The sequence below is a fragment of the Diaporthe batatas genome (assembly GCF_019321695.1).
Source record: "Diaporthe batatas strain CRI 302-4 chromosome Unknown Contig00002, whole genome shotgun sequence".
NCBI classification, from domain to species: domain Eukaryota; kingdom Fungi; phylum Ascomycota; class Sordariomycetes; order Diaporthales; family Diaporthaceae; genus Diaporthe; species Diaporthe batatas.
In genome coordinates, this window is record NW_025408549.1 from 2,113,181 (window position 1) to 2,137,522 (window position 24,342).

General features: G+C 56.5%; 12 protein-coding genes across 12 annotated transcripts; 8 read left to right on the plus strand and 4 right to left on the minus strand.

Moving 5' to 3' along the window:
• Window positions 1–37: 37 nt before the first annotated feature.
• KVR01_001783 (uncharacterized protein) lies at window positions 38–1,807 on the plus strand (the record flags this gene model as incomplete). The annotated part of the gene is made up of 3 exons (XM_044781640.1): window positions 38–162; window positions 227–281; window positions 350–1,807. The coding sequence occupies 3 exons, from the start codon at window positions 38–40 to the stop codon at window positions 1,805–1,807; spliced, it is 1,638 nt and encodes a 545-aa protein (XP_044649738.1).
• Window positions 1,808–2,299: 492 nt separating this feature from the next.
• KVR01_001135 (uncharacterized protein) lies at window positions 2,300–3,292 on the minus strand (the record flags this gene model as incomplete). Its single annotated transcript, XM_044790015.1, has 2 exons — window positions 2,300–2,979; window positions 3,052–3,292. 2 exons carry the CDS (start codon window positions 3,290–3,292, stop codon window positions 2,300–2,302), a joined length of 921 nt encoding a protein of 306 aa, XP_044649090.1.
• A 554-nt stretch (window positions 3,293–3,846) lies between these two features.
• Window positions 3,847–6,337, plus strand: KVR01_001389 (uncharacterized protein; the record flags this gene model as incomplete). Its single annotated transcript, XM_044782395.1, has 2 exons — window positions 3,847–6,083; window positions 6,145–6,337. 2 exons carry the CDS (start codon window positions 3,847–3,849, stop codon window positions 6,335–6,337), a joined length of 2,430 nt encoding a protein of 809 aa, XP_044649344.1.
• Window positions 6,338–6,415: 78 nt separating this feature from the next.
• On the minus strand, window positions 6,416–7,348 carry KVR01_001186 (mitochondrial 37S ribosomal protein RSM18; the record flags this gene model as incomplete). The annotated part of the gene is made up of 3 exons (XM_044785395.1): window positions 6,416–6,661; window positions 6,810–7,177; window positions 7,249–7,348. 3 exons carry the CDS (start codon window positions 7,346–7,348, stop codon window positions 6,416–6,418), a joined length of 714 nt encoding a protein of 237 aa, XP_044649141.1.
• Window positions 7,349–7,617: 269 nt separating this feature from the next.
• On the plus strand, window positions 7,618–8,383 carry KVR01_001087 (snoRNA-binding rRNA-processing protein IMP3; the record flags this gene model as incomplete). Its single annotated transcript, XM_044794618.1, has 4 exons — window positions 7,618–7,773; window positions 7,835–8,021; window positions 8,100–8,186; window positions 8,262–8,383. 4 exons carry the CDS (start codon window positions 7,618–7,620, stop codon window positions 8,381–8,383), a joined length of 552 nt encoding a protein of 183 aa, XP_044649042.1.
• Window positions 8,384–9,586: 1,203 nt separating this feature from the next.
• KVR01_001943 (uncharacterized protein) lies at window positions 9,587–10,395 on the plus strand (the record flags this gene model as incomplete). Its single annotated transcript, XM_044794114.1, has 2 exons — window positions 9,587–9,681; window positions 9,741–10,395. The coding sequence occupies 2 exons, from the start codon at window positions 9,587–9,589 to the stop codon at window positions 10,393–10,395; spliced, it is 750 nt and encodes a 249-aa protein (XP_044649898.1).
• A 969-nt stretch (window positions 10,396–11,364) lies between these two features.
• Window positions 11,365–12,978, plus strand: KVR01_001485 (methionyl-tRNA formyltransferase; the record flags this gene model as incomplete). The annotated part of the gene is made up of 1 exon (XM_044782828.1): window positions 11,365–12,978. One exon carries the CDS (start codon window positions 11,365–11,367, stop codon window positions 12,976–12,978), a length of 1,614 nt encoding a protein of 537 aa, XP_044649440.1.
• A 489-nt stretch (window positions 12,979–13,467) lies between these two features.
• KVR01_001623 (uncharacterized protein) lies at window positions 13,468–15,084 on the minus strand (the record flags this gene model as incomplete). Its single annotated transcript, XM_044784891.1, has 3 exons — window positions 13,468–13,699; window positions 13,924–14,080; window positions 15,039–15,084. 3 exons carry the CDS (start codon window positions 15,082–15,084, stop codon window positions 13,468–13,470), a joined length of 435 nt encoding a protein of 144 aa, XP_044649578.1.
• A 1,125-nt stretch (window positions 15,085–16,209) lies between these two features.
• On the plus strand, window positions 16,210–17,972 carry KVR01_001864 (electron carrier DRE2). The gene is made up of 2 exons (XM_044794758.1): window positions 16,210–17,245; window positions 17,346–17,972. Exons 1-2 carry the CDS (start codon window positions 16,501–16,503, stop codon window positions 17,651–17,653), a joined length of 1,053 nt encoding a protein of 350 aa, XP_044649819.1. The 5' UTR covers window positions 16,210–16,500; the 3' UTR covers window positions 17,654–17,972.
• Window positions 17,973–18,105: 133 nt separating this feature from the next.
• KVR01_001614 (uncharacterized protein) lies at window positions 18,106–20,676 on the minus strand. The gene is made up of 3 exons (XM_044795067.1): window positions 20,198–20,676; window positions 19,761–20,121; window positions 18,106–19,699 (listed from the first exon to the last, which is right to left on the minus strand). Exons 1-3 carry the CDS (start codon window positions 20,359–20,361, stop codon window positions 18,311–18,313), a joined length of 1,914 nt encoding a protein of 637 aa, XP_044649569.1. The 5' UTR covers window positions 20,362–20,676; the 3' UTR covers window positions 18,106–18,310.
• Window positions 20,677–21,779: 1,103 nt separating this feature from the next.
• KVR01_001588 (protein-arginine N-methyltransferase SFM1) lies at window positions 21,780–22,657 on the plus strand (the record flags this gene model as incomplete). Its single annotated transcript, XM_044787056.1, has 5 exons — window positions 21,780–22,104; window positions 22,169–22,186; window positions 22,252–22,362; window positions 22,416–22,534; window positions 22,601–22,657. 5 exons carry the CDS (start codon window positions 21,780–21,782, stop codon window positions 22,655–22,657), a joined length of 630 nt encoding a protein of 209 aa, XP_044649543.1.
• Window positions 22,658–23,010: 353 nt separating this feature from the next.
• Window positions 23,011–24,021, plus strand: KVR01_001147 (uncharacterized protein; the record flags this gene model as incomplete). Its single annotated transcript, XM_044782816.1, has 1 exon — window positions 23,011–24,021. The coding sequence occupies one exon, from the start codon at window positions 23,011–23,013 to the stop codon at window positions 24,019–24,021; it is 1,011 nt and encodes a 336-aa protein (XP_044649102.1).
• Between the last annotated feature and the right edge of the window lie 321 nt (window positions 24,022–24,342).

Consider the following 24,342-nt stretch of genomic DNA (forward strand, 5'->3'; position numbering starts at 1 on the left):
ATTTCACCGTCTGTCTTACTCGACGCTGCAGCCATCAATGGATCCCTCCACGCCGGCCATCGAGAACGTTGCCGCGGGCGATACAGAGCAAGCCGCGCCGGCTACTCTAACACGGCGCGACAGCACTTCTCAGCGGAGTGACAATTCCCAGACGGCAGCCGAGTGAGCATTTCCATCCACAAATACAATGGCCGCTTCTTCCATCCAACCTTCTGACATTGTCTAGCATCCTCCGGGAACAGGAGCAGCTTGAAGCTGACGCGCGCGAAGCCCTACCATACGTGAGTGCAGTCATCCATGCGATCCCTGGACTTCATCACCAGAACACCCGTGTCTGACCATATGGCAGAGCATCTCGAACTGCACCAAAGACCTCGGAGCCCTTCGTCAAAATGTCTACTCATGCCTCACCTGCAACCCTCTCCCCGCGAATCCGACCGACCCATACAATGCCGCGGGAATCTGCTACGCGTGCTCGGTGCAATGTCATGGCGAACACCAGCTCGTCGAGATCTTTGCCAAGCGCAACTTCACCTGCGACTGTGGCACCACGCGCCTACCTGCGACGAGCCCTTGCACCCTGCGCTTGGATCCTACGACCAATGCCAAGGGTGACGTCCACTCTGAAGAGCCAGCGGCCAACAACAAATACAACCAGAACTTTCGCAACAGATTTTGCGTCTGCGAGTGCGATTACGACCCCTTCCAACAGAAAGGGACCATGTACCAATGCCTGGGACTGGGCACACACGAGACGGGAGGCTGCGGTGAGGACTGGTATCATCCTGGCTGCATCATGGGTCTCGGACCTAGGTGGTACGAGAAGATGGAAGGGAAGAAACCTGAGCATACTGCATGCTCTCATAGTGGCGCCTTGGCCTCAATATCAGAGGCAGCCGAGACAGAAGTTCAGAGTGAATCCGATGCGCCTGCGCCTGCGCCTGCGCCTGCGCCTGCGCCAGCAACGGCCAATGAGACAGGAGACGACAATGAGGAGGAAACACCGAACCCTGCCGGGTTCCCCGCGGATGACGACTTCGAGAGTTTCATCTGCTTCAAATGCGTCGACACAGCCCCTTGGATCAAGCGATATGCCGGTACCCCAGGATTCCTCCTCCCGGTACACTATAGGCCCGAAGGTGACAGCGAAGAGAAGACCGTCTCGGACGAGGCCCCTGGTGACTTGAACAAGAAGCGCAAGGCAGAGGACGGTGACACCGTGGATTCTCAAGAGTCAAAGAGGCTTAAGGTCGAGTCGGATGCCGTGGGCAATGCTGATGCCGAGCCCAAGCCTGAAGACGACAGCACCGTGGTTACAGAGTCCAAGGTCGATACTAAGCCCGAAGCCTGCAAATACGAGGCTTTGCCTTCAACACCAGAGGGAACGTTCTCCTTGTTCTGCGCCGAGTCGTTTAGGGACCGTCTCTGCAGATGTACAAGTTGCTTCCCTAACCTTGCACCGCATTCCCAGCTTATAGAGGACGAGGAAGTGTACGAGCCTCCGGTTTCTGAGGATGGATCCGACAACGGTGGTTCAACTCACGGCAGCGGCAGCCTGTACGAGAGGGGCGAGAGTGCCCTGCGCAACGTGGACCGGGTACGCGCCATCGAGGGTGTCATGGCTTACAATCAGCTCAAGGACAAGCTGAAGCCTTTCTTCCAACAATTTGCGGATAGCGGGCAAGCCATCAGCGCAGACGACATCAAGGAGTATTTTGCGAAGCTGCGCGGTGACGATGAAGCAATCAAGGAGGCGGGCGAGTCTGCCAACAAGTCGGATCACCGGCACGAGCAAGCTGGATATTGATCAGGCGAAAAAAATGGAAAGGGAAGGTGGACACACGGCGGGACACACGATCTTCTCTGCCCCCCAGCAAATTTAATGACTGATGAACTTGTACATTACTACGTGGATGTGTGGCTTTGATGAAAAGTCTGGGATGGATCCGATAGTGTTGGACACCTGTGTCGCGGAAATACGATTCGGCCTAGGGATCCTTGCCCTTGCGTTGATTTTCTTTTAGAACGGACAATATATGGTCCTACTCATGTATTCAGTACCAATTGGCAGTGAGAAGCTTAGCCGGAATAAAGATACGCAGCAGCCAGCTCAAGGAGGAGGCAGAATGCCCCTGCCCTCTATCATCATATTCTCGTTCCTCAAGAAATAATCAGATTCATCAAAGACCTGGGATATCAGACAGCCGAGTCTTTCCTGCCTTTCTCCGCATCATGAGCAGTGGATAGCTCCTCAACACGGCACGCATCAGGAAAGGTCTTCCTGCTCGAGTCACTTCCATCAACCTTGCTGTCCGGACGACCCAGTGCTTGCCGCACTCGAGGGCCTTGGTGGCAAGGCCGGCATTCCAACTCCGAGCGAGTCTTCTCTCTGCATCGCCACTCCACCCATCTGCTGCGCGCCCAGGGTCGATTCCTGACCCTGGCCATCCATGCTCTGTTCCATGGCCCCAACACCAGCCAGCGCCTCCTCGGCGGCCTTCCTCTCCATCTCCTGCAGCCTGAGCTTCTCCATATGGTCGACCAGGTCGTCGTCGTCGCTCCAGTAGGGGTCGTCGTCGGGCATCTCGGGCATGGCCATCCTCTTCCAGAAGCGCATTTCCTGCCGTATGGCCTTCATGTCGACGCGGCGCTCCCACCTGGCGCCATCCTCGTCGTACTTTGAGCGGAACTGCCGCAGGTTCTCGTTTGCCTTGCCGGCGTGCGCCTGCATCTCCCAGATCTGCTCGCGCAGCCTCATGTTCTCGGCGCGCTCCTCGGCCAGCTGCGCGCGGTAGGACCGGTGCCACGAGGCAACGTCGGCGACGTGTTTTTGCTTGTAGTCGTGCAGCTGCTTGAGCATCGCGGCGATGACGGAGGCGTAGTGTGTGGAGAGGGCGCGGTACTCGTCGCGGCTGAACTTGGCACGTTCGAACAGCTCGGTGAGCAAGGAGATGGTGGTGTCGATGTTTGCTTCTTGGGCTTGAACGGGGGCGTTGAAGTCAGCATACTGGCATTGAGGAGGTAGACAGGCAGGAGGGGGGTGCAACGCACTGCCGAGGTCATCGGCGGCCGAGGTCAGCAATTCCTCGTTCCCTAGCGACTGCGTCCTTGCTCGGTTCCTGACCCGGCCAACGCTGGCCACGACGTCTTCCAGAGCGCGTTTGTTCTCGGCCAGTTGCTGGCTCAGAACCTCCACCATGTTGTAGATGTAGGCCAGCTCTGCCTGATAACCGGCCGGCGTGGGGTACCCGTTCACCAGGGCCGGCATGGTGCTGCCATTGAGGCCATTCATGATGGACAGCCTGGGCGAGGTTGTCCAGGGTGGGCAGGGCGGTAGCTTGAGCAGTAGAGCTGCAGGTCGCTGGGCTTCGCTGTGGATCGAAAGTGTCGCTGTGGATGTGACGATGGGTTGGTTGGTTGGTTGGTTGGTTTGCCTAGTTATGTCTAACTAATGACAAGACCAAGGGGATGGATAGACGCGGTGTTGAATAGCTCTATTGCAAGTACCTGCAAGTACGGCCGACGGTACGGAGTACCCCTGCATCCCGCAAATGGGTACCCCTGTCTGTGCCGCAATTTGGCGAGCCCGGCTCCGAGAGCTTGGAGCTTCGCGACTGAAGTCATCGGCCCGCCCATGGATTAAAGATCCTCGGGAGGCTTTCCACCACACGACACTTGCCAAAACTGCCAGCGAGCTCCAACTTCTGGCCACTCCACCAGGACCCTGCCAATTGATCGTCTGCAACATGCTAAGGTAAATCGCTGCTTTGGTGCAAGCCTCGGCCGTCGCGGTACGTGCTAATTGTGGCGCAGGCCAACAATCCTGGATTGAACATTTCCTCCACCATGCGCTCGAGCTCGACGCGCAATGTGTACCAAAGATTGGTGGCCTGCCATGGCCTGTCTTCTGCGCCAGGACCGGCCCTCCCGAGCTCATCTCGACCGACTTCGATATGCTCCCACCGTGCGGCAGCCAGGACCCCGCCCCGTCGGACGTTTATGAAGATGAACCTCTTCAAAAAGCCCCCTAGAGAAATAAAACAGGGCGGCTTCGAACCAGGGTTCGCCACCTTTGTCGAGTTCCGAGCTCGGTCTGTGGAGAATACCCAGCTCCCCTCCAGGGAGGAGCTGGTCGAGGCATTCCGCACCTTTTTCGAGTACAAGCTGATGCGCAAGAAACCCCTCAACCCGACCCAAGCCTTCTGCGCAAGACTGGTTGTCGATTATTTGCAGAATACGGTGGCCGAAGCCAGCTTGACCAAGGAGGACCTTCAGAAAGCCTTGTATGCCGTCTCGTTGCCAGCGGGTCGCGGCCGCACCACGGAGCATGTACAGCTCGCGACAAAGCTCTACCACCAGCTCAATGGCCTGAAATACTCCGGCCGGCCTGTCGACGAGAGAGAAAGGATCGAAGAATTGACCTCGGATGATCTGGAACGCTATATATTGGTACTCATAAGGCAGAACGCTACGAAGACGGCGATGGACACTCTCTTGGAATTTCGAGATCTTTATCCTCAGGTCGATTCGAAAGGGACGAAACAACTAAACGTTCTTCGCTACCATGTTCTCAAGGGCCTTGCATCAGAGGGCGACGAGGTCAAACTACGGGATTTTGCGCATGACCTACTCAACTCCGGCTATGGTTATTCTCCTTTCTTCCATGGGATGATGACATCGTTCTATAGCAATGTCGACGCGGACGGCGAGGGTGGCCTCCGAGAGTGGTTCGAAAGGCCCATTCAACACGACCTGAGGCCAACGCCCGACGCCTACGTGGCACTCATCAAATTTTCAGCTCGGACGAGAACGGAGCCGGATTGGTTAAAGAAGGCTATGCAGAAGCTCTGCGATTCCAATCCACCCAAGGCCTGGTGGGACGTGATACTAAGGTGGGCTGTCTACCAAGGCAAAGACATCGACCACATCAGGCGTATGATCGACGTCATGATCCAGACCAACGAGCAAAATGATTCGGTCCGGCCAGACACTCGTACGATCAACGGCCTGCTCTCAGCAGCAGTTGAGCATGGCAACCCTCTGTTTGCCGAGCGGATAAATAGTCTAGCACTCGAGCTGGGGCTACGCCCAAACGCAGCCACCTACTCACTGCTTTTGCAGGCGCGAACCACTGGTGAGGATGGGGTCGGTGCAGCATCAGCTTTTGCTGACCTGATCCATTGCACCGCCTTGGCGGATCAGGCCATCAAGGCCATCAACCAGTATATCAGGCAACTATGCCATGCTACTCCCTTGGACTACGATCAAGTCCTGGCCGTCCTGACCCATGTTGAGAGACGGGAGGTGGAGCTGGAGCCCGAGACAGTTGTGGCGCTATGCTTGATGTTCCTCAAGAACGACAAGGCTCACGAAGTGATTGACACACTCAGTCTTCATGTCAAACAGTTCAGTATGGAGGACCGGCAAGTCATATTGGACAGCCTGCTCAAGTACTGCCAGGACCGCGACGTAAGCACGGCACGTGCATGGGACTGCTACAACATCTTGCGGCAGTTCTTCCCAGAGGCCAGCCGGGAAGAGCGGGTAGCCCTTATGGAGAGCTTTTTCGACCGCAAGCGTGCCGACATGGCATGCTACATCTTCGGACACATGCGAGCGCACGACAACGACGACATGCGGCCCGACCTTCCCACCTATGTAGCCTGTCTGGAAGGGCTAGGGGCTTGTCCGGACGCGGAGAGCGTGCAGATGATCCACAACATGTTCAAGATGGACACGAAGATACAGCCGACGACGAAGCTCTACAATGCGTTTATGCTTGCATACACCGCGTGCGATGAACCTTCGCAGGCATTTGACTTCTGGCGGGAGATCTCCATGTCAGCAGAAGGCCCGAGCTACACCAGCCTGAGCATTGTCTTCCGCGTGTGTCAGGTCCTGCCGTACGGTGATGAAAAGGCCAAGAGAATATGGGACAAGATGCACAGGATGGAAATCGAGATCCCCATCGGCGTTTACTGCTCGTATATCGTCATGAATGCCGGCCAAGGGCATCTGGAAGACGTCAAGGCGTTGTTGATCGGCATGGAGGCCACCTATGGGAAAGAACCCGACTGGAACACGTAAGTCACAAGTTGGGGTGTGGTGTGAGCCCGATGCACTCAATACTAACAACCTACGCAGAGTCGCCGAGACCTTCAACGCCTTCACGAATTTAGATTTGCAAAGCCAGTTCCGCGAATGGATTGCTCTCGAGTTTCCGAAGCTCGGGGTGGGGCTGTCCAAGAACAAGCATTTGGTCAAAACAGTTCGTGGCACTGAGCGAATACCACTGAAGACGAAGAGACTGCGCGCGGCGCAGTATGAGAGCGCCTGATGGTACACCGCAAATTGAACATTGGATCAGGTGGACCTCTTAGGCAAATACAATTGATTGTACACGAGACCGACCATATCATACAGGCTTGATCCTCTGCCTGTCAGGATCAGGTATTTTGGCGTTCTGGTATCTTGGGGCTTGGTCACCGTTGTTCCGGAAGAGGATCATTGGGTGGTGATGGGTGCTAGGATGCAGCCCCATGCCGATAGACCTCCTGATGGCCTTGGCCATCTTCCTTTGATTCACCGGTCGTAGTCCAGTCTCCTTCGAGTGCTTGATACGGCCCATTGTTGTCATGAACTCGGACATGATGGAGAAGTTCTGTAAGCCGGGTCAGCGTAGCCCAGAGAACATCAAGGGGCAGCCATCACGGGCCAGGCTGAGCCGGCTGGGAGCCATCCACCTCTCAGTGTGATAGAGACACACGTGGTAATGCCAGCTTCTCGGCCTAGAGATGACAGCGACGTACCCTATAGTGATCCAGAGGATTCAGTCCAAGCATGTCTATAATGTCCTTGCTCGGCTGCTTGGGCGCCTTCCACTTCCTCATCTCCTGCGGGGACAGGTCATGCGGCGCGTAGATGTCGCCGGGTTTCCAGTTCCGCGTCGATTGCCGCGCCAGGTTCGCGCTGTTGGTGTTTTCCTTCGCCGATTGCGCGAAGTCGTCCTTTCTGAACTGGATCTTTTGCTTCGCGTTCGACTTTTCCAACAGGCTTGTAAGACGGTCATTTCCCGTGAGCTGGCCGGGCTGGCCAGGCGACAGACCCGAGCTGCCACCATTGCTGCCCTCGTCCATCTCCATGAGCTCCTTGGTCGCGCTCGGGCTGGTGAACTTCACTGCTCGGGTAGTCAGCCTTCAGGTCGGTTAGATCTTAGGAGGGGAGATTGGAGACTGGTCTGCAACGTACGCGCTCCATTTCTGGATGTCGAAGAAATTGCGACCCTCTGTTGGAGGGTGCAGGGCTTCAATTGCCGCGAAAGCGGCTGCAATGAGAGTCTTGGTGGCATCGTGGCTGTCTGGTCGAGCCACTCGCTGCAAGCTGAGGCAAGTCGACTGGCGACGTCCAAGTCGTCGTTCCTCTCTGGCCGGGTTGTTCTAAGCGGATTTTCTGCGGCAGGCCGGGGTGCAGCTAGGTGGGGCCGAGTCGGTGCCGACATCTGGACCCGCTGAAAAAGTTGACCCACTAGAAATTGGCAGCGTGGAAACATCAACGACTTCTTTCTCTCATCAAGCCCCGTTTCGTATCGACCACTCAGTCACTGCAAAATCCGGCAACATGGTCAGAAAGCTCAAGCATCACGAGCAGAAGCTGCTCAAGAAGACAGACTTCATCACCTACAAGCAGGACAATGGCCACCGCGACCACAACGTGATCCGGCGGTACATGATCCAGAAGCCAGAGGATTACAACAAGTACAACAGACTGTGCGGCGTGAGTGCACTCTGGTCCACGGTGATACCTGAGCCCGTTCGTCTAACGAAAATCATTGCAGTCACTGCGGCAGCTTGCCCACCGGCTGTCACTCATGCCCCCGGAGAACGAAGTGCGAAGGAAGCATGAGAAGCTTTTGCTGGAGAAGGTCTACGACATGGGCATCCTGTCGTCCACTTCTAAGCTGAGCTCCGTGGAGCACGGTGTGACTGTGTCTGCCTTTGCACGGCGGCGCCTTCCTGTCGTCAGTAAGTTTCGGGCCTCGACTGTCGGCGTTTATAGCGCCGTGCACTCCCGTGCGAGCCTCATGCTGACACCTCTGGCAGTGACGCGACTGAGGATGGCTGAGACCGTCCAAGCTGCCACCAAGATGATCGAGCAAGGACACGTCCGTGTCGGCACGGAGACTGTCAGTAAGTCATGGCCCACGACTGCCCGGCGCGCTACCTGACCTCTTCGGAGACGTGACTGACCGCGACGTATCGTAGCCGACCCCGCGTTTCTGGTCACCCGGCAGCTGGAGGACTTCGTGACTTGGTCCGTCGGTAGCAAGATCAAGCGTAACATCATGCAGTACAGAGACAAGCTGGATGACTTCGAGCTGCTATGATAGGCATCCTCGGCACAACGTCATTCTTTGGATCAGAGTTCGACTTATCCTACGCTCTTCCCGCGCGAGCGGAAGGTATCGAGGCACTTACCCCCGCCATAAGTGCGGTTTCATCGCAAATGTGTGAGCCGCCGTGTGCGGGCCTTGGGAGCAACCAAACTCCGCCTCGGCTCCCTGGCTGAGCCCGCGACTCGGCATGAAACCATAACTTTCATGCCGAGGAGCTTAGGAGGGCCCCCTTGCACGGTGACCAGGTGCTCGATCGCTCGCCAAACTGAAAGGACGGGAGATTGTCGACATTGTTTGCTGAGCATGTGGATCTGCGCAAGGTTCAGCGACCAGTCGGGAAATATGCAGGAGGGCAGTGCTGGAAACAGCCGCACGGGCACAAGATGCCGTTGGAAGGCTGAGTTGGAGACTGAACTGCCATCCAATTCGTTTGGCAGTGTGCGGCGTCGCAACGGTCTCGGTATATTCGATTCGACGAACGGTAGTCCGAGAAGAGGGACCTCGGGATGACTAGGCAACTGCTCGGCCAACCGCAAGGCGGATTTCTCACACATCGTGAGCCTGAGATGAACATGTTGCAGGACGGCGACAGCCATCTGAACCAAACCGTTGCCTTGCAGATAGAGTTGAACGAATCTGTAGCCTCGGAAGAATTGACCGAGGTCTGGTCTTGGCAATCACTGCCGTATCCCTATTCTATCCAGTCATGCGAGTCCACAAAGGAGCCTTCCCAGTATCATCTGAATTGACAAAACTTTGCCCTTACAGGTTAGGAGAATAAAAGAAGCATCAGAGATAAGCTTCTTGGGCGGTTCGAAACACTTAAAACCCCAGGTGTCGAAACCTCAACATCGGACGACCCGTCCCCTCCACCACGGAAATGTTGCGTTTGAGGGTCCAAGCCTCTTTCGCTCTCGGCACGCTCTGAAAACGGCAAGCGTGGGGACGAGAAGACATACCTACCGATGGCTCACAGTTCCTATGGGACTCAGATGAAGCAATGCACACCCGTATATATCCAGACGAGGTACCACCTCTATTCCCTTCCGGGCTCTCATGGAATCCAGACCGGTCTGCATTCTTTCGCGCCATCTACTTTGAGTTGTCCCCCTGGTGGGAAAGACACCCGTTCTCTATTCTATACAAATAAGCACATGATCCTTGTCGAACATCACATTCATACCTACAGCAGAGATGTACTCTTCGGGGTTAGTCCTGGGGGCCCTGCTTTTCAGCGGCTACACCAACGCGCACGGGACGGTCTCAGGGATTGAGATAGACGGGAAGTTGTAAGTCCACGCAAAATCAACCCCATATCTCAGTCCAACCTTGGCTGACATTTTTGAAGCATCCAAGGATATAGCCCCAGCCAGCAATACCAGAATCCACCGCCGAAGGTGGTCGGCTGGTCCATACCGCAAGACCAGTCTAACGGCTTCGTCGAGGACATCACCAGCCCAGATGTGATCTGCCACATCGGCGCCACCCCAGCCCCGATCACAGCCCCAGTACAGGCCGGTGCCAACGTAACGCTGTTCTGGACCAGCAACTGGCCCGAGTCGCACCACGGGCCCATGCTGGACTACCTGGCAGCGTGCCCCGGCAACGACTGCGCCAACGTCGACAAGACGCAGCTGAAATTCTTCAAGATCGACCAGGTCGGGCTCGTCGACGGGTCCAAGCCGCCGGGGACATGGGGATCCGACCAGATGATCGCCAACAACTTCTCATGGACGACGACCATCCCGGCGTCCATCGCCCCCGGGCAGTATGTACTGAGGCACGAGACCATCGCCCTGCACGAGGCCCAGAACGAGGGCAAGGCCCAGAGCTACCCCCAGTGTGTGAGCTTGGACGTCCAGGGCGGCGGCACGGCGGCCCCCGAGGGCGTGGTTGGTACGGCGCTATACAAGAAGGATGACCCGGGCTTAGTGTTCAACATCTATACCGAGCATGCTCCGTCGGATTACACGCCGCCTGGGCCGCCTGTCTTTACGGGCTGATGTCGAGGTGCGACTTTTTAAAGGTTATGAGACCGGACCCTGGCTCTAGCTTTCGCAAAAACTTTCCTTCCCCATGTTTCTTGAAAACAAGGATCTTGTACTTATTCCTTTATTTCGTGTTCTTACGACTTTACGATTGGACCCCTCGGTCCTCTTCTTCAGCAACTGTAACTACTTGTTCAAAATGAGACATAGTAACATTTCAGAGCAGCCTATGATAATTAGTGTTGGTCCTTTTAATGTTTATTGATTTAAGTTCCTAATTATTGATACCTAAGCAGTTAGTTGGTGTAAGCCGAGGTCCCACGAAATGGATTTTATTTCAGGCTCTGCGCACCAGAACTTGGCCTGTGTTGGGCAAACTTTCAAACACGCTTTAATTGTGCCTCTGACCTTTCACTCAAGTGATCTGCTGGTTGATGTGGACGCGCGAAAGTATCTCGGGAAAATTTGTGATAGCATGGTGGCATGGTCTGCCTGTGCGCAGGAAGGTCACTTCTTAACCCGCGTAAGCCGTACTCGGAATGCGTCTGTCCGGCCAGGCCACTATCACGGGCGAGATAAACCATGTCCGGCTCCAAGTCCATTGAACTGCTTGTAAATAGGATTGAATTCTGATTATTCACGTGCTTGCTATGCTTCACTTTTCAACCCAAGGACCGATTGGTGAAAGAAAGAAGCAATGTCGAGTGCGGATGTTGGCCACCCCGCCGCTTGATTCCAGTACGATCGCTGTATGTAGCCGAACGTCGATATTTTTCCACAGGACATAAAATTGTATCTGAACCAAAGTCATCACCACCCATTTCCAACCCAAATTGTCGCCACGGTTTAAAGCAAACAACCCAACAGACAGAGGGCGCACTCTCTGTAATCCTGATGGCATTGATTTCTGCTTGAACTCATCCGAGCCGCCCCACCATCCGACCATGAGCCGTTGTTAAGCTCACCTTGGTTCTTCGCCTCACCATGGCACCATCAACACGCAGGCTGATGGTCCAGCGCCCATGGTCCAAGGCTTCTAAAGCATGTCTGCTTCACGCCAACCCAATATGCCCAATAGGCATCCGCCACTCATCATCGTCATCAATACCGACTGAGACAACAACAACAGCAGCAGCAGCAGAAGAAGAAGAAGAAGAGCCCGCCGAGACGCGCAAGAGCCCATACGGACCATGGCGCAAGCTACCCCCAACCGAGCCCCTGCGCATCCTCTTCTGCGGCTCAGACGAGTTCAGCTGCCCCTCCCTGAGGGCACTGCACAGGCTGCAGGCCGACAAGCCCAAGCTCATCAGGTCCATCGACGTGCTGGTGCGGCCGGGCAAGCCCGCAGGGCGGGGCATGAAGCGCATCGCGACGGGGCCTCTGTTCGACCTGGCCGAGGTGCTCGGGCTCCCGGTCCACAAGCGCGACACCTTCACGGGGTGGGAGCTGCCGCTGCCGGGCCACGTGCGGCACCATGTGACGGGCGAGGTGCTGCGGCACCCGGCGGCCCACGAGAACTCGCAGCACCAGCCCTTCAACCTGATCGTGGCCGTGAGCTTCGGGCTGTTCGTGCCCCCGCGCATCCTGCGCTCCGTGCGCTTCGGCGGGCTCAACGTCCACCCGTCCATGCTGCCCGACCTGCGCGGGCCCGCGCCCCTGCAGCACGCCCTGCTGCGCCGGCGGGCCCACGTCGGCGTCACCCTGCAGACCCTGCACGAGCTGCACTACGACCGCGGCTCCGTCCTCGCCCAGACGCCCTGGCCGGGCCTGCCCGTGCCCGAGGGCTGCGACGTGCGCGGGCTGCACGACATGCTTGCCGACAAGGGCGCCGAGCTCCTCGCCGGCGCCCTCCAGAGGCGCGTCTTCGTGCCGCCGCTGCAGTTCGCAGGCTGGGAGCCCACGCATGAGGACCTGGACCGCGGGCTCGTCGTGGACGCGCCCAAGGTGTCCAAGGCCGACTCCATGGTCGACTGGGCCTGCGGGACCTGGGGCAGGGACAAGACGCTGTACCCGGAGGGGTGGACCGCCCAGGACCTGGCGGCGAGGTTTCGCGCCGTGGGCGTCAAGCTCGACCGTGGGGCGAGCAACACGGGCCTGTGGACGCATGCCATCACTGCCAAGAACCCGCACGAGAAGAGGCTCATCTTCGAGGACGTCGAGGCCGTCGAGTGTCCTGAGACCCTGAGGGAGGTCGTGCTCACGATCGCGCAGGCCAAGTTGTCAGGGCTGCCGCCGTGGCTGGTAGAGCAGTCAAGGAACCGGCGGTTGCCACCAAAGACCCAGACGGCAGTCTTTGAACAGAAGGATCCTCTCGATGTAAATGGCCCGACCGAGTTCAGGGTGCCGTACCTGATGGACGAGCACGGTGCAGTCACAATCCCCATCAAGGTACCATATCGCATCATCGACGGGCTTGTAAATTCCGCCCACCAAGAGGGCCAGCTGGATGCCATCAGGATCAAAAGAATCAAGGTTGAGGGCGCCAAGAGCAAGGAGGCCGCCCATGCTATTTCTGAGTTCAAGGAGGCCCACGTAACGGTGAGGGATATCTCGCTGATGGAATACAGCATGGAAACCATCACCAGACTCGTCGGGTAATATCGTTAGAGATCATGTATCAACAGGGTTCAAAAACAAAGGGCTGTCTGCTTCACATGAGCGCAGACCTATACATTTAGATACGGCGTTAATAGTTCCACATAAAACACGGTAACGATCAAATGAATTTACGAGCACGGAGCCGTGCAGTCATGATTTCATTGCTGAGGTACGGCTTTCAATGAGCCCTAGAGTTACAGCCTGGTGAGCGGCGGTGTCACCAGAAGATGCCATCTGCCGTGAGCATCATGTTTGTGTACGATGAGGGTAAAAGCCAAACCAATTCAGACGCCACCAGATGCCAAAATATCCACCGTGTCCTCAGAACCAGCCAACCGATGCCCACCGAAAGGAAAAGTACAATTCGTATCATGAGCTCATCAATCTCTCCCCGTTCGCCATACCCTTAAAGTGAGTGTTCTGTTTGCAACGCCTGAATGACTTGTGTGGAAGACCCTCATCGTCTCTCTCATCGTGTGGATGAGGGAGTTAGGCACTCTTGGCAGAGTGCTCGGTGGAGGCGGTGGAGGCAGTGTCGGTCTTTGTGAGCTCTGGGTCCTCAGCTCCGTGGACCGACTCCTCAAAGACGGGCTCGGGCTCGTTGAACTCGAACTTGGTCTTGAAGTCCTGGAGGTTGTTGGCATAGCCGGACGAGTTGGATCGACGGCGGGCGTTGGAGAAGTTGAACTGGTCGTCAAGGACCTCATCACCAGGGTTTCCCCTATCACATACCAATCAATATCTAAATCAGATGGAGGAGATTCGGCCTCGAGTCCTGTGTGACCATGTACCACTTTCCAAAGCCTCGCACCAACCCACCGGTAGATCTGGGGCACGCATCGTGGTGATGCAGCATCTGACCAGGGGATAGTGGCAGAAATGCTTGCTCTCAGGTCCGCAGCAACTGGGAGGGAACGAAGATGGGGGAGTCAGAGGGGAGCTTACCAGTTGCCTTTTCCTCCGCCACTCTTCTTGACCTTCTTGGGATCCTCACCAACGTGACCATGCTTTGCGAAGTAGCGAGGCAGATGCTCCTCAGGAGCAGCAGTGCCATTGGCCAGGCCGGCGTGGTCCTTGTCGTTGAGCTTGTGAGAACGAGTCACTATCAATCGAGCCTGGTTAGCGTCCACCTGGGTCATGATCGAAAAATGACGTTGATTCTCTCTTTCTCTTAATTGAGGGATATCCCGTTGCGGTCCCCCCCCCCCAAGGGCTGACTGTGCCCAACATGGGACGGCCAGCTTGTTGCTGCGGTTACACCAGACAAGAGGGCAGACTCACTGGTGATTGATCGAGTGGGATGGATGGGGAGTGTTGATGGATGATGGATGATGGATGAATGGATCTAGAAGGATTCAGGACCGTTTTCTAGATGATGTTCAGTCAGCGCCAGATGTCAATGCGGGGTTGTGTCCCAGGGAAGGGAGCTCTGAAGGTTTGAGGGCGAGCTTCCCCATTGGAGGTACGTACAAAGGGAGGTCGCGTGATGTCAATGCACCAGATATGCGAAAGATTCAGATGGCCTGGGCTCGACGCAACCTGATTGGGGAGGCAGTCCGGCAGTCAAGATGCTGAATGTTCAGATCGGGAGGGAGTTGGTGGTGAGAGACAGAGTTGGTTGGGGCAGGTGGACGTTGTTTGAAGGGCGCAGGTTTACAACACGGAGCTGGGAGTCTTGTCTTGACACAGACAGCCTTTCAGATACAAACAACGACGGAGGGGAAAGGGAGCTCTGCCTCCATTTAAAAAGGAGCAGGAGCTTGTCTGCCAGGGACCAATGGGCTGATTCGACTCTGTTCTATGAAGTGATCATGTGCCCCTGCTCGGGGTGGTCTCCGCTGCCAGCTTGAGCTCCCGTACGGAGTACAGCTACCTCCCACGGTACCTGCCTGGGTACCTGCCCCGGGCTGTCAACCTGGCCAGACAAGCCAAGTGTCAGGCACATGAGCAATTAACAACCTTGGAATCTGATGGTTTCAGGTACGGAGCCGGCAGCCGGCATTCAGCTGCCCTCTTTTGGCGACCACGACCCCCCGTACTGGGGGACGGCGGGGACTTACGGTGTACCGTTACCGTCGACCACGCGATCGCCGGACGTCGTGGCATGACATCAGAAGCCCTGGCCGTTTGGGGCCGCCCGTCACGCAATCTGGCAATCCACCCGGCCAGCATTGCTCGGCCTGCAGACCCAATTGATGCGATGCTGCGATGCTGCGATGACTGCAACCGTGTCCGTCTTGTGCAGTTGCACATACACAATACCTAGGCACCTTCCAAGGTTTTCAGAGGGCTCTCCTGGGCATGTCGTGTCGTGTGACTGGATGACTGGACCCCTCCGCGTCCAAGACCCCTGGGCCTTCCCCAGATCCGTCGATCCACTGTAAGCGAGAACCCCTGCAACGGACTGACGTCGCTGATTCCACCAGCCCCATGTACCGGTACCCCGGATTCTGGGGCTGGGCGGGCGGCCACCCCAGGTAGCACTACATATCCCAGTTGTCTACTACTCCGTACATAGTACCAAGTGTACTGCCTGCCCAGGGCAGCATCTCGATGGAATCTGTAGCACCAGACCTGTCCGGGCAGATTGAAGTCCTCGTCACTTACGTACGAGGGGCCGGGCAACGCCTAGTCCCCAAGCCTCGAGCTGGCCGGTACCACCGAGGCATCAGCGGGACGGCCGGGAAGGATGAGCACCGTGGATCCCATAGTAGATACCTAGGTAGAGAACGCCGGCACTTCCAGAACGGACCCCGATGGACACGCTGCGTACGGAGTACTGACAGTCCCCGGCCATTGCTAGAGACTTTACGCCGCAGACTTGCATGCAGGCTCAGAAACTCTGAAGCTGTCATGCCACCGTCATTGGCTGAGGAGCAAGTTTCTTAGGGCATAGACTCGGGCGAGACGGCGGCTTGAGTCCAGACCCAGAGCTCATTGAGTCAGAGCCTCTTGCTGTGTGTGAGAGGCCTGCCTCTGCGGTGCTTGTCAAGATCCAACTTGTTGCCCATGACTGCTCATAATCATGCTCGCCTAATCACTTGGTACCTACTGTAGGCGTATATCTTGTGCTGGTCGCTGGTTGCGTCCCCATTGGACCCTTCGTAGTTGTAGTCTATGGACCTAATCAGTGGACGGGAACTAGGGCCGATATCGGGAAGGCTGCGGCATTGATTGTTCAGCAGCGGATTTTGCTGCTTTAAGTCTTGGTAATTGCTACCGCTGATTCGCGTGCACTGTATCCACTCAGCTCTGGTGCAGTCATACAGTGCGACAGAGTGATCAGATAACACTTCTGCTCAGTTCTAGGGACTGAACGGTGCATCTCCGCCGAAAAGTAGATCGCCTTGGCGGGATTACAATATCACCGCTCAACCCAACCTCCTCCCCTATTAATCCTCTTTTTTCCATCTCTCACACCACACACAACCTTTGGAATCCAGTGTCTACATTACAAAGCCAATAAACCTCTCTTCCCGTCAGTTTCTGCCAACACGCAGAAAGAAAAAAAATTATACACCCATGATGTCTCCCTCAGTCGTGACCATCGACAACACCCCGGACATCGACTTCTCCGCCGACTTCAACCCCGCCCCCACCAAACAGCCCAAGAATGGCAGCACAACGCAGGGCCGCACCCTCCTCCTCGCGCCGCCATCCATAGCCGCACAGGGCACCAGCGCCCTCCCCACCTTCGACCGCGACACGACTGACCTGCAGATGCTCGACCGCCTGCACGCAGGCCTCGTCACCCTCCCCGCCGCCACCTACGACCTCGTCCTGCTCCTGACCGGCGACGACGGCGCACGCCACGCCGAGGCCTCCACTCTGCTTTCACGCGGCGTCTTCGCCTCGCTGGTGGATTCCATGAAGTCCGGTGCCTCGCTCAGGACCCAGGACGCCCGGTTCGACCCTGCCGAGTCCAGGGAGGCGGTTCTCGCGGGCCTGGTGGAGAAGGACGGCGGGTACGAGAAGGTCGAGGAGGAGGAGGTCGTCGTGCCGCTGCGGTTTGGGAAGAACAAGAACACAGCCCTGGCAAACCCAAGTAACGGGAACGGTGGCGTGCACAGTTCGGCCGGCCCGCCCGTGGACAAGGTCACCATCGACGTTGCTGGAAAGCCCGAGACGTTGAGCATGGTGCCCCCCGCAGTCAAGCCAGTTGCCGGCGTTGGCTTCGACTTTGGGGACGATCTTGACGACGATGATGAGTTGATCGACGAGGATGAGCTCATGACCGAGGAGGACCTGAGCCGGCCCGTGCAAATGCGTATGTCCCCCCTGACGTTTAGTTTCCTCTGCCACAGATACACACAAACACACATACCCACCATACTTGGCCCCACATGCTAACTCACATATCCCAACAGCCCCAGAGTGCAAGCCCGAGCCGGGCAAGAAGCGCCGTGCCTGCAAGGACTGCACCTGCGGCCTGGCGGAGCGCCTCGAGGCGCAGGACAAGGCGCGCCGCGCCAAGGCGGACAAGGACCTCAACACGCTCAAGCTCAAGTCCGAGGACCTCAACGAGCTCGACTTCACGGTCCAGGGCAAGACGGGGTCCTGCGGCAGCTGCTCCCTCGGCGACGCGTTCCGCTGCTCCGACTGCCCGTACATCGGCCTCCCACCCTTCAAGCCCGGCGAGGAGGTCACCATCCTGAACAACGTGGCCCAGTTCTGAGCATCTCAAGGCGGGACACATCCCCAAATGTTTTGGGGGTGTTTGGAAAGATGATCTACGAAATCACATATACAATGCATACGCCCGCCCAGTCACGCCGCCTGGGGGTCGGTCAGATGGCGGGCGCCCTTGGCCGTCAAAGACATGGCCGGGCCGCCGTCTATAAAGGACTCCGATGTCAGAGACCGTCAGACCTCGGCATCAGTGCCATGAACCCCACCACCGTGCCAGCGGTCAGGGTGGCAAGCCGCCGCAACGGCAGGGGGCCGCAGCGGACAAGAACACGAGCTTCCAGCTGATGGCTACCTCATAATGTAGCCGAGGGGGTTGTCTGGGAGGGCGCCTTAGCAGGTGGACGGGCTTCGAGGCATGACGTTGGAGAGTGGAGAGAAAACGCGAAGGCAGAGAGAGGCATATTCAGTAGCACCCCACCTGCTTACTTCCACAACATTGAGAATGCAGTTAATTCAAATAATCAGTCCCTGTGACATCAATCGCTGTGCGCCGTAACTACTCCACTAAATCTCCGGGTCCAGCGGCATAGCCCCTCATGCTGGCAATGTATATATGTGTGTGTCTGTTTCTGCTTTGACTCGATTTCCTCACGGACAACACAACGATCGTGTTGTCACCCTTGTCTCATTTTCGGATCCAGCATTAATGCGTCCTCTTCCCGCTGGCCTCCTTCCTTGCCCCACTAGAGCTCTCCTCATCACTGTCACCGCCCAGACTGTACTGCCTCTCAGCCCCGAGGACTCCCTCCTCATGGCCCTCTACTGTCGGCGACTCGACATGCAGGTCGTCCAGTTCCGCCTCATCAAAGTCTGCAGCCTCGAGATCTCTGGCATTCGTCGAACCCCGGCTGCGGAAATCCCGCCTCTGACTGGTCTGCAGGCCGATTGAGCTGCCCTGCGAGAGACCGAGGTATCCCATCCCCTTTCTCTTTCGGCGCTCCTTCCAGACGAAGTATCCCCAGGCTGCCGCCGCCACCGAGACTATAACCAAGAGGATCTCGCCCGACCGTTGGTAAGCAGACCACTTGGCCGCCTCAAGCTTCTCCTTCTCGGCCTCCTGGGCAGCAGTGCTGTTGCCTGCCGTGCCGCCAACAGACGTCTCGGGCAGGCGTTCGCCGTCCAGGTAGGAATCCGTGGGCTTGCCGCCAATGCTACTGATATCCACGCCCATGAAACGGTCCAGCATGTCCCGCGAAGCGCGCGGCACGTCAAAGGGCACCATGTGGGAGCTGTTGTAGAATAGCACGTAGGTCAGGTTTCGGGCCTCCTGCCAGAAGCCGGCAACCTCTCCCTCAAAGGTCCACTCCCTGCGTGGCGCCCAAGTGCCGGGCGACAGCTCGAAGCCTTTCCCGCCGTTCCACTCCATGTTTCCGATGAAGGCCTCGGTACCAAGGTGGTTGCAGATCAGATCCTCTGCGCCGGAGAACAAAAGTACAGGGACCTCCTTTAGGATATCCGGGAGGAATTTGACGGACGGCTGCGATTTGGATGCCTGGAAGTGACTACCCACTGCTCCGCTGCACTCCGACCAGCCCGTGTTCTTGGCCTCGTCGATGTGAAGAGCCTCAACGACGTCCTTCCTGCGCAGGTAAGGGGTTACGTGCACCAGGTCTGGGGGCCAGTTCATGCCGCATGACGGGTAGCTGTCCTTGAGACGGACGTCGTACATGTTGACGCACTGCTGTTTGCCGTCAGACCCGGGGGTGGTTGTGAACTGGAGGATATCCTGCAGGATGTTCTCGCAGGAGGCTTGGTCGACCTTGTTGCTGTCTACGGCGAGATCCTTCTGGCATATCCTATGTTGCACCTCAATCTTCTTTGCCGTGTCGCTGCCCTTCTCGACGATGCCCTTCTCGTATGCGAAATCAAGGTACGCTTCGTATTGTTCTGGCGGCGAGATCCATCCGTTGCCGATCAGGAGACCCTTGAGTGCCCATGTGTGAGCAATTCCGGGCTTTTTGTTTCGTTCAAGCATGTGCTTGGCGATATAGGGGATGTGTTGTCCCGCGTAGGACTCTCCCGCGATGTAGATCTGGGAAAAGTCAGAGTCTGTTGTATGTAGGATTCAGTTCAATTCTCTCGTATTTTCTCACATCATCTTGTTCGTACTCGGGGAAGAGGGCGAACCACTTCTCGAGGAAAGTGACAAACTGGTCGGCCATTTGGTCGAGCTCGGTAACGTAGGAGTCGGTGTCAACATAACTGAACCCGGTGCCGACAGGATTGTCGACAAAGAGCAGGTTCGCGAACTCATGCCACGATCCATCGTTCAGTGTCAAGGTCTTGTCATCTTTCAGGCGGTATGGCCCGATCTCCATCAGGCCGCCATCCTCGGAGCTACAACCCGGGCCTCCATTCAGCCAGATGACGGTACGTTGTCTATTAGCAATGTGTTGGTTCTGGTAGTGCCAGAAGAAAAGGTTTCCGTTATGCTCCGGCGTGACTTCGATGTGTCTTTTGAAGAACGAATATCGGTCAGCGACTTGATGCCCTGGCGGCAGGAGGGCTTGGATGGGGACCCAGTACTTACCCAGCATGCATCTTGATGAAGGGTGACGGGGGAGCGCCGGGCAGCTCGTGGACAAAGTAGTCCGCCGCGGTCTTCTGGGCGCCGACCGTGTCTAGCCATGGCAAGGCGATCGCAGCGAGGAGGGCTGCCACTGTTGGCACCCTCAACTGCCTGAGGAAGGCCATGGTGGCTCTTCCGGGTGGAAGGCTGACCCAAATGGGTCCAAGGGCGAGGATGGGCGACTGGGCTGCTAGGCTTTGTGTGCCGCAGTATTCATTGGCAATGCAGGTGTCACGGCTTCGGCAGGAGGGTTGCGCAACCAAAAATGGCGGGATTCGATGGTTGTTGGTGGCTGAAAGAGTGTATGTTGGGTGGTTTGGAAAGATCAATTACTCGATACAGTCAGACCGGGCTGGACGGCTGTCTGTAGTGACAGATCTCACTCGGGTGTTTGAGCCCCAGAACAGGGGTCGTTCGGGAGGTTGCGTGGCACTACAGGGGGAGATCCACCGGCTAGTGTAAGCCAGTTAGGGGGCGGGGGGACAACTTCTAGACCCCAAACTGCTATTTTGGGTGGAGGGCAGGGCGGGGCGGTTGGCTAGGGACCGTGTAAGCTTTGAACACGGCTTGAAACATGCCGGATGGGATTTTTGACCGAATCCGCCAGGCAGTTGCCACCGAGGAGAATGGATACTTCAACAGTCGAGTCCGGCTTTCAGCCTGACTGGGTGCCTCTTCAAAGCAGGTTCCGTCTGCCTATTCAACCCCAAAAGCAGAGCTCATCCCGCGCGCCCAGAATCCAACCACTGACGACATGATCTCGAACAAGACAGCTGTTTGTCCTATAAATCCTTGATAATCTTTAGGATAACCTGCCCCTGGATTAACGAATGGGAATTCAGGCACTGGCTATGTCCTGTCGGGCAGATATCATCTCTGCTCTGGTGTCCGCTACCAGGCCACGGTATCTCCCCGACCTCCCACAGACTTCCCTCCTATGGCATACCCTCTGGTGGGAGACCTCATAAGCTCCCCATTATGTAGAGTAACCTCCTATAGAATAATGTTCTGTAGAGGACCCATCTACAGAGACAAAGAGGGTAATCACATACATATCTAGGCACCTAGGTAGATGGGAACTCATTCAACTACAGCTATGATATGCTGTCAATTTTGAGGTGCGGTAGTATTACGGTGGTAATATGTGTAGAAAATCAGAGCAACACCAATCCGTCGCCGAAATCTGTGCGCCGGCAGAGTGGGCGAACGTTTCAAGCTTGCAGCAGCCGTGCCTGGTGCCTGCATACTTACCTTGAGCTGTTGGTCTCCGTACATGTACTCCATGCGGCAAGAACCTTGGAATGCCAAGGACGGACGCTAGAGCAGGTGGAGGCTCCAGGGCCAGCCCATCCAGAAGTACAGTCGACAAAATTCCTCTACGCCTTTTCAAGCGTCCTCACAAGATCTTCTAATTGGAGCATCCTGAGTCTCAACTGTGTTCTTTCCTGTCTCAATCTCAACAACATTACAAATTGTCAAAACCCCACTTTGCAAGGGCTGCACTCTCGGTCCAACCAGACAGATTGGTCACGACGGTATCAAAATGGCACCCAACGTCGGCGGCAAGGTCTACATTGTCGAGCATCTTGATCCTGAACTTGGTCCCTGGTCTGAGTTGGAGTACATTGCCATCGCGGAGGAGTCTCAGGGGTCGGGCAGCAGTTTCACGCTCTCGTCCCTACCAGATGGGTTCAAGGTCCCCGAGCCCTTAAAGGCTATTCCCGTCTTCAAGGCCACGCAGAACAGTGTTGAGAACATCTACGCCGCGACCAAGAACACGGTTTGCCTGCTGGACCCAGCAGCAGAGAAGGATCTGTCTCCTGAGGACGCTCAGGAGTTCGGCACCTTCCTCTTCGGCGGGATTCTAGGTGAGATAGAAATCACGACCCTGCAATTCTTCTGACTCGGTTCTAACGACTATGAGCGCAAAAGGCGATGACCCTCCACGAGGTAATGCTCAACCCATGATCTGTCGTGTATGATCTGCCTCAGGAATGTGTATTGAACGTGACCAGATCGCACCTCGGAGCTGAGGAAGAAGGGCTTCCCAGGACGCCGGCTTGGTCCTGTTCAGATGACTACGGACACGGCCGTGCGGGTGACACGAATGGTGATCCAGCAACAAAGTCAGTTCTACGATGTCTTGAACCCCAGCTGAGCGAAGCTGACTTGTCGACAGTCCCCCTGAAGGACATCCCCTACGTCGATCACCCTGAGTTGAAGATCAACGAGCATGAGAGCACTGAGATGCCATTTCGCTACGTAAAGGGAGAGGATGGCGAGCCCATCATGCCCAAGGTATGCTTCAGCATGCATGTATTCTTCTTTTGTGTTCCGCGCACAGTACTGATTGGTTGCCGGCAGGGCATGAGGGAGTTGATCGGAAAGGACGCCGACAAGCCCATAGACGACCTATTTTAGGCGCATTGGGCCCGTTTATTTGCTATGGAAAGACATCTGGAATGAATGGACATCAACTGGCGACGAAAGCAGATGTTAAGTTGACATGGGGCCTTTCAACACACGCCGTCAATGGTGAGACCCTCAGAATCAGTCGAGACTATACCAAGCATTTGCGCCGGACCTCTGAATCCTTATCTTATCATCCCGGGCGCGACCCCGCTGTGACTGACCCTCTACTTCTATCTGTGGACGTAGTTTGTTGCGAGACTGTTGCTGACCCCAAAAAGTCTCCTGGTTGAGAGAAGCTGTCTATCGGTGACAGGCTGGTTTATGACGAGAGCTTGCACAGTATCATCAAGTCACCAGAAGCCATGGCAACCACCTCACCTCCCCGGCTTCAGATAAGCCCGCCCCTGGTCAACTCGGCGAATCCTTGGGCGACTAGTCTCGAGGATCTCAGGGCGCTTTACGAATGCCCCAATACCGGTGCTGTCACTACTCGGACATGCCTCGTCTCTGGCTTTGCACACGATCCGTCGAGGCATCAGTTCACCCTGTTCGACGCTGTCACCCACGAGGCTGAACAGGACCGTGACAAGTTGAAAGGCCATGAGAACGCAAGCCTCAACACACTCGGATACAGCCCACACACCCTGGAGGTTTATCTCGGTTTTATAGGCAAGATAGCAGAGTCGGCTTCTGCTCGGCCAGACAAAGGGTTCATCATCTCAGTTACTGGCAGCCCCGAGGAGGTGGCACAGTGCTACTCCCTTATCGCACACCACCAGAAACAGGTGCCTTTTCCACTTGCCATGGAGATCAACCTCAGCTGCCCAAACATCCCGGACAAGCCACCCCCGGCCTACAATGGCGACTCTCTCAAGTCGTACCTGGCAGCCTTGCAGACGCTTGCATCAGACCCAGGTCTGCCGCGCATCCCATTTGGTCTGAAGACCCCACCCTACACGCATGCGGCCGAATACTCGGAACTCTTCTCCGCCCTCGGGTCTTCAGCGCAGGACCGGGATGGCGTGTCCCCAGTCTCATTCATCACGGCAACCAACACACTCGGGTCATGCTTGGTCCTCGCCGACCCAGGAGCCAACCTGTCCAGCGACCCGGCGCTACCTACGCCAGGCATTGGTGGGATGGCGGGGGCACCACTGCATCCCCTAGCTCTGGGCAACGTAAGGACAATTCGAAGGATGCTCAACGAGGCAGGAATGCCGCTGGCTCACGTTCAGATCATTGGTGTCGGCGGTGTCCTGGATCACAACGGGTTTAATAGGATGCAAGCCGTCGGCGCCGATATCGTCGGCGTTGGGACGGGTCTGGGACTGAGCGGCGTGAGCGTCTTCGACAAGATCCTCAAAAATGTTTGATCATTGTACAAAACTCCCAAATACAAACGGGCTTCTTTCTAATCGATCGGGAGACCAATCAGCACTGATTGCGACCACAGACATAATTGCAGGCGCCTGAAGCAGCTGGCTCGCAGGAGCCCTGGGACGGGCCTGGCAGGAACGTGGGGTACGGAGTACCTAGGTGGTGATTGGCCAGGACGATAGGGGCCCCACCCTGGCCAGGAGACAATGGGTGAGGCTACATTGAATAGCAAGCTTACTTGTGGCCGTCCGCCTACTTTCTTCTTTGCCTCGTCGGTCCTATTGTGAATTTTTGCATCCCAATAGGCTGTCCATTCG

Bases quoted from the DNA above. Each gene is read 5' to 3' on its own strand.
- KVR01_001614 (XM_044795067.1), bottom strand. From the start codon at position 20,361: ATGGCCTTCCTCAGGCAGTTGAGGGTGCCAACAGTGGCAGCCCTCCTC. The intron at 20,122-20,197 runs GTAAGTACTGGG...GTTCTTCAAAAG, and splicing joins TTCATCAAGATGCATGCTGG to ACACATCGAAGTCACGCCGG. The intron at 19,700-19,760 runs GTGAGAAAATAC...GACTTTTCCCAG, and splicing joins CCGAGTACGAACAAGATGAT to ATCTACATCGCGGGAGAGTC.
- KVR01_001864 (XM_044794758.1), top strand. From the start codon at position 16,501: ATGATGTCTCCCTCAGTCGTGACCATCGACAACACCCCGGACATCGAC. The intron at 17,246-17,345 runs GTATGTCCCCCC...ATATCCCAACAG, and splicing joins GAGCCGGCCCGTGCAAATGC to CCCCAGAGTGCAAGCCCGAG.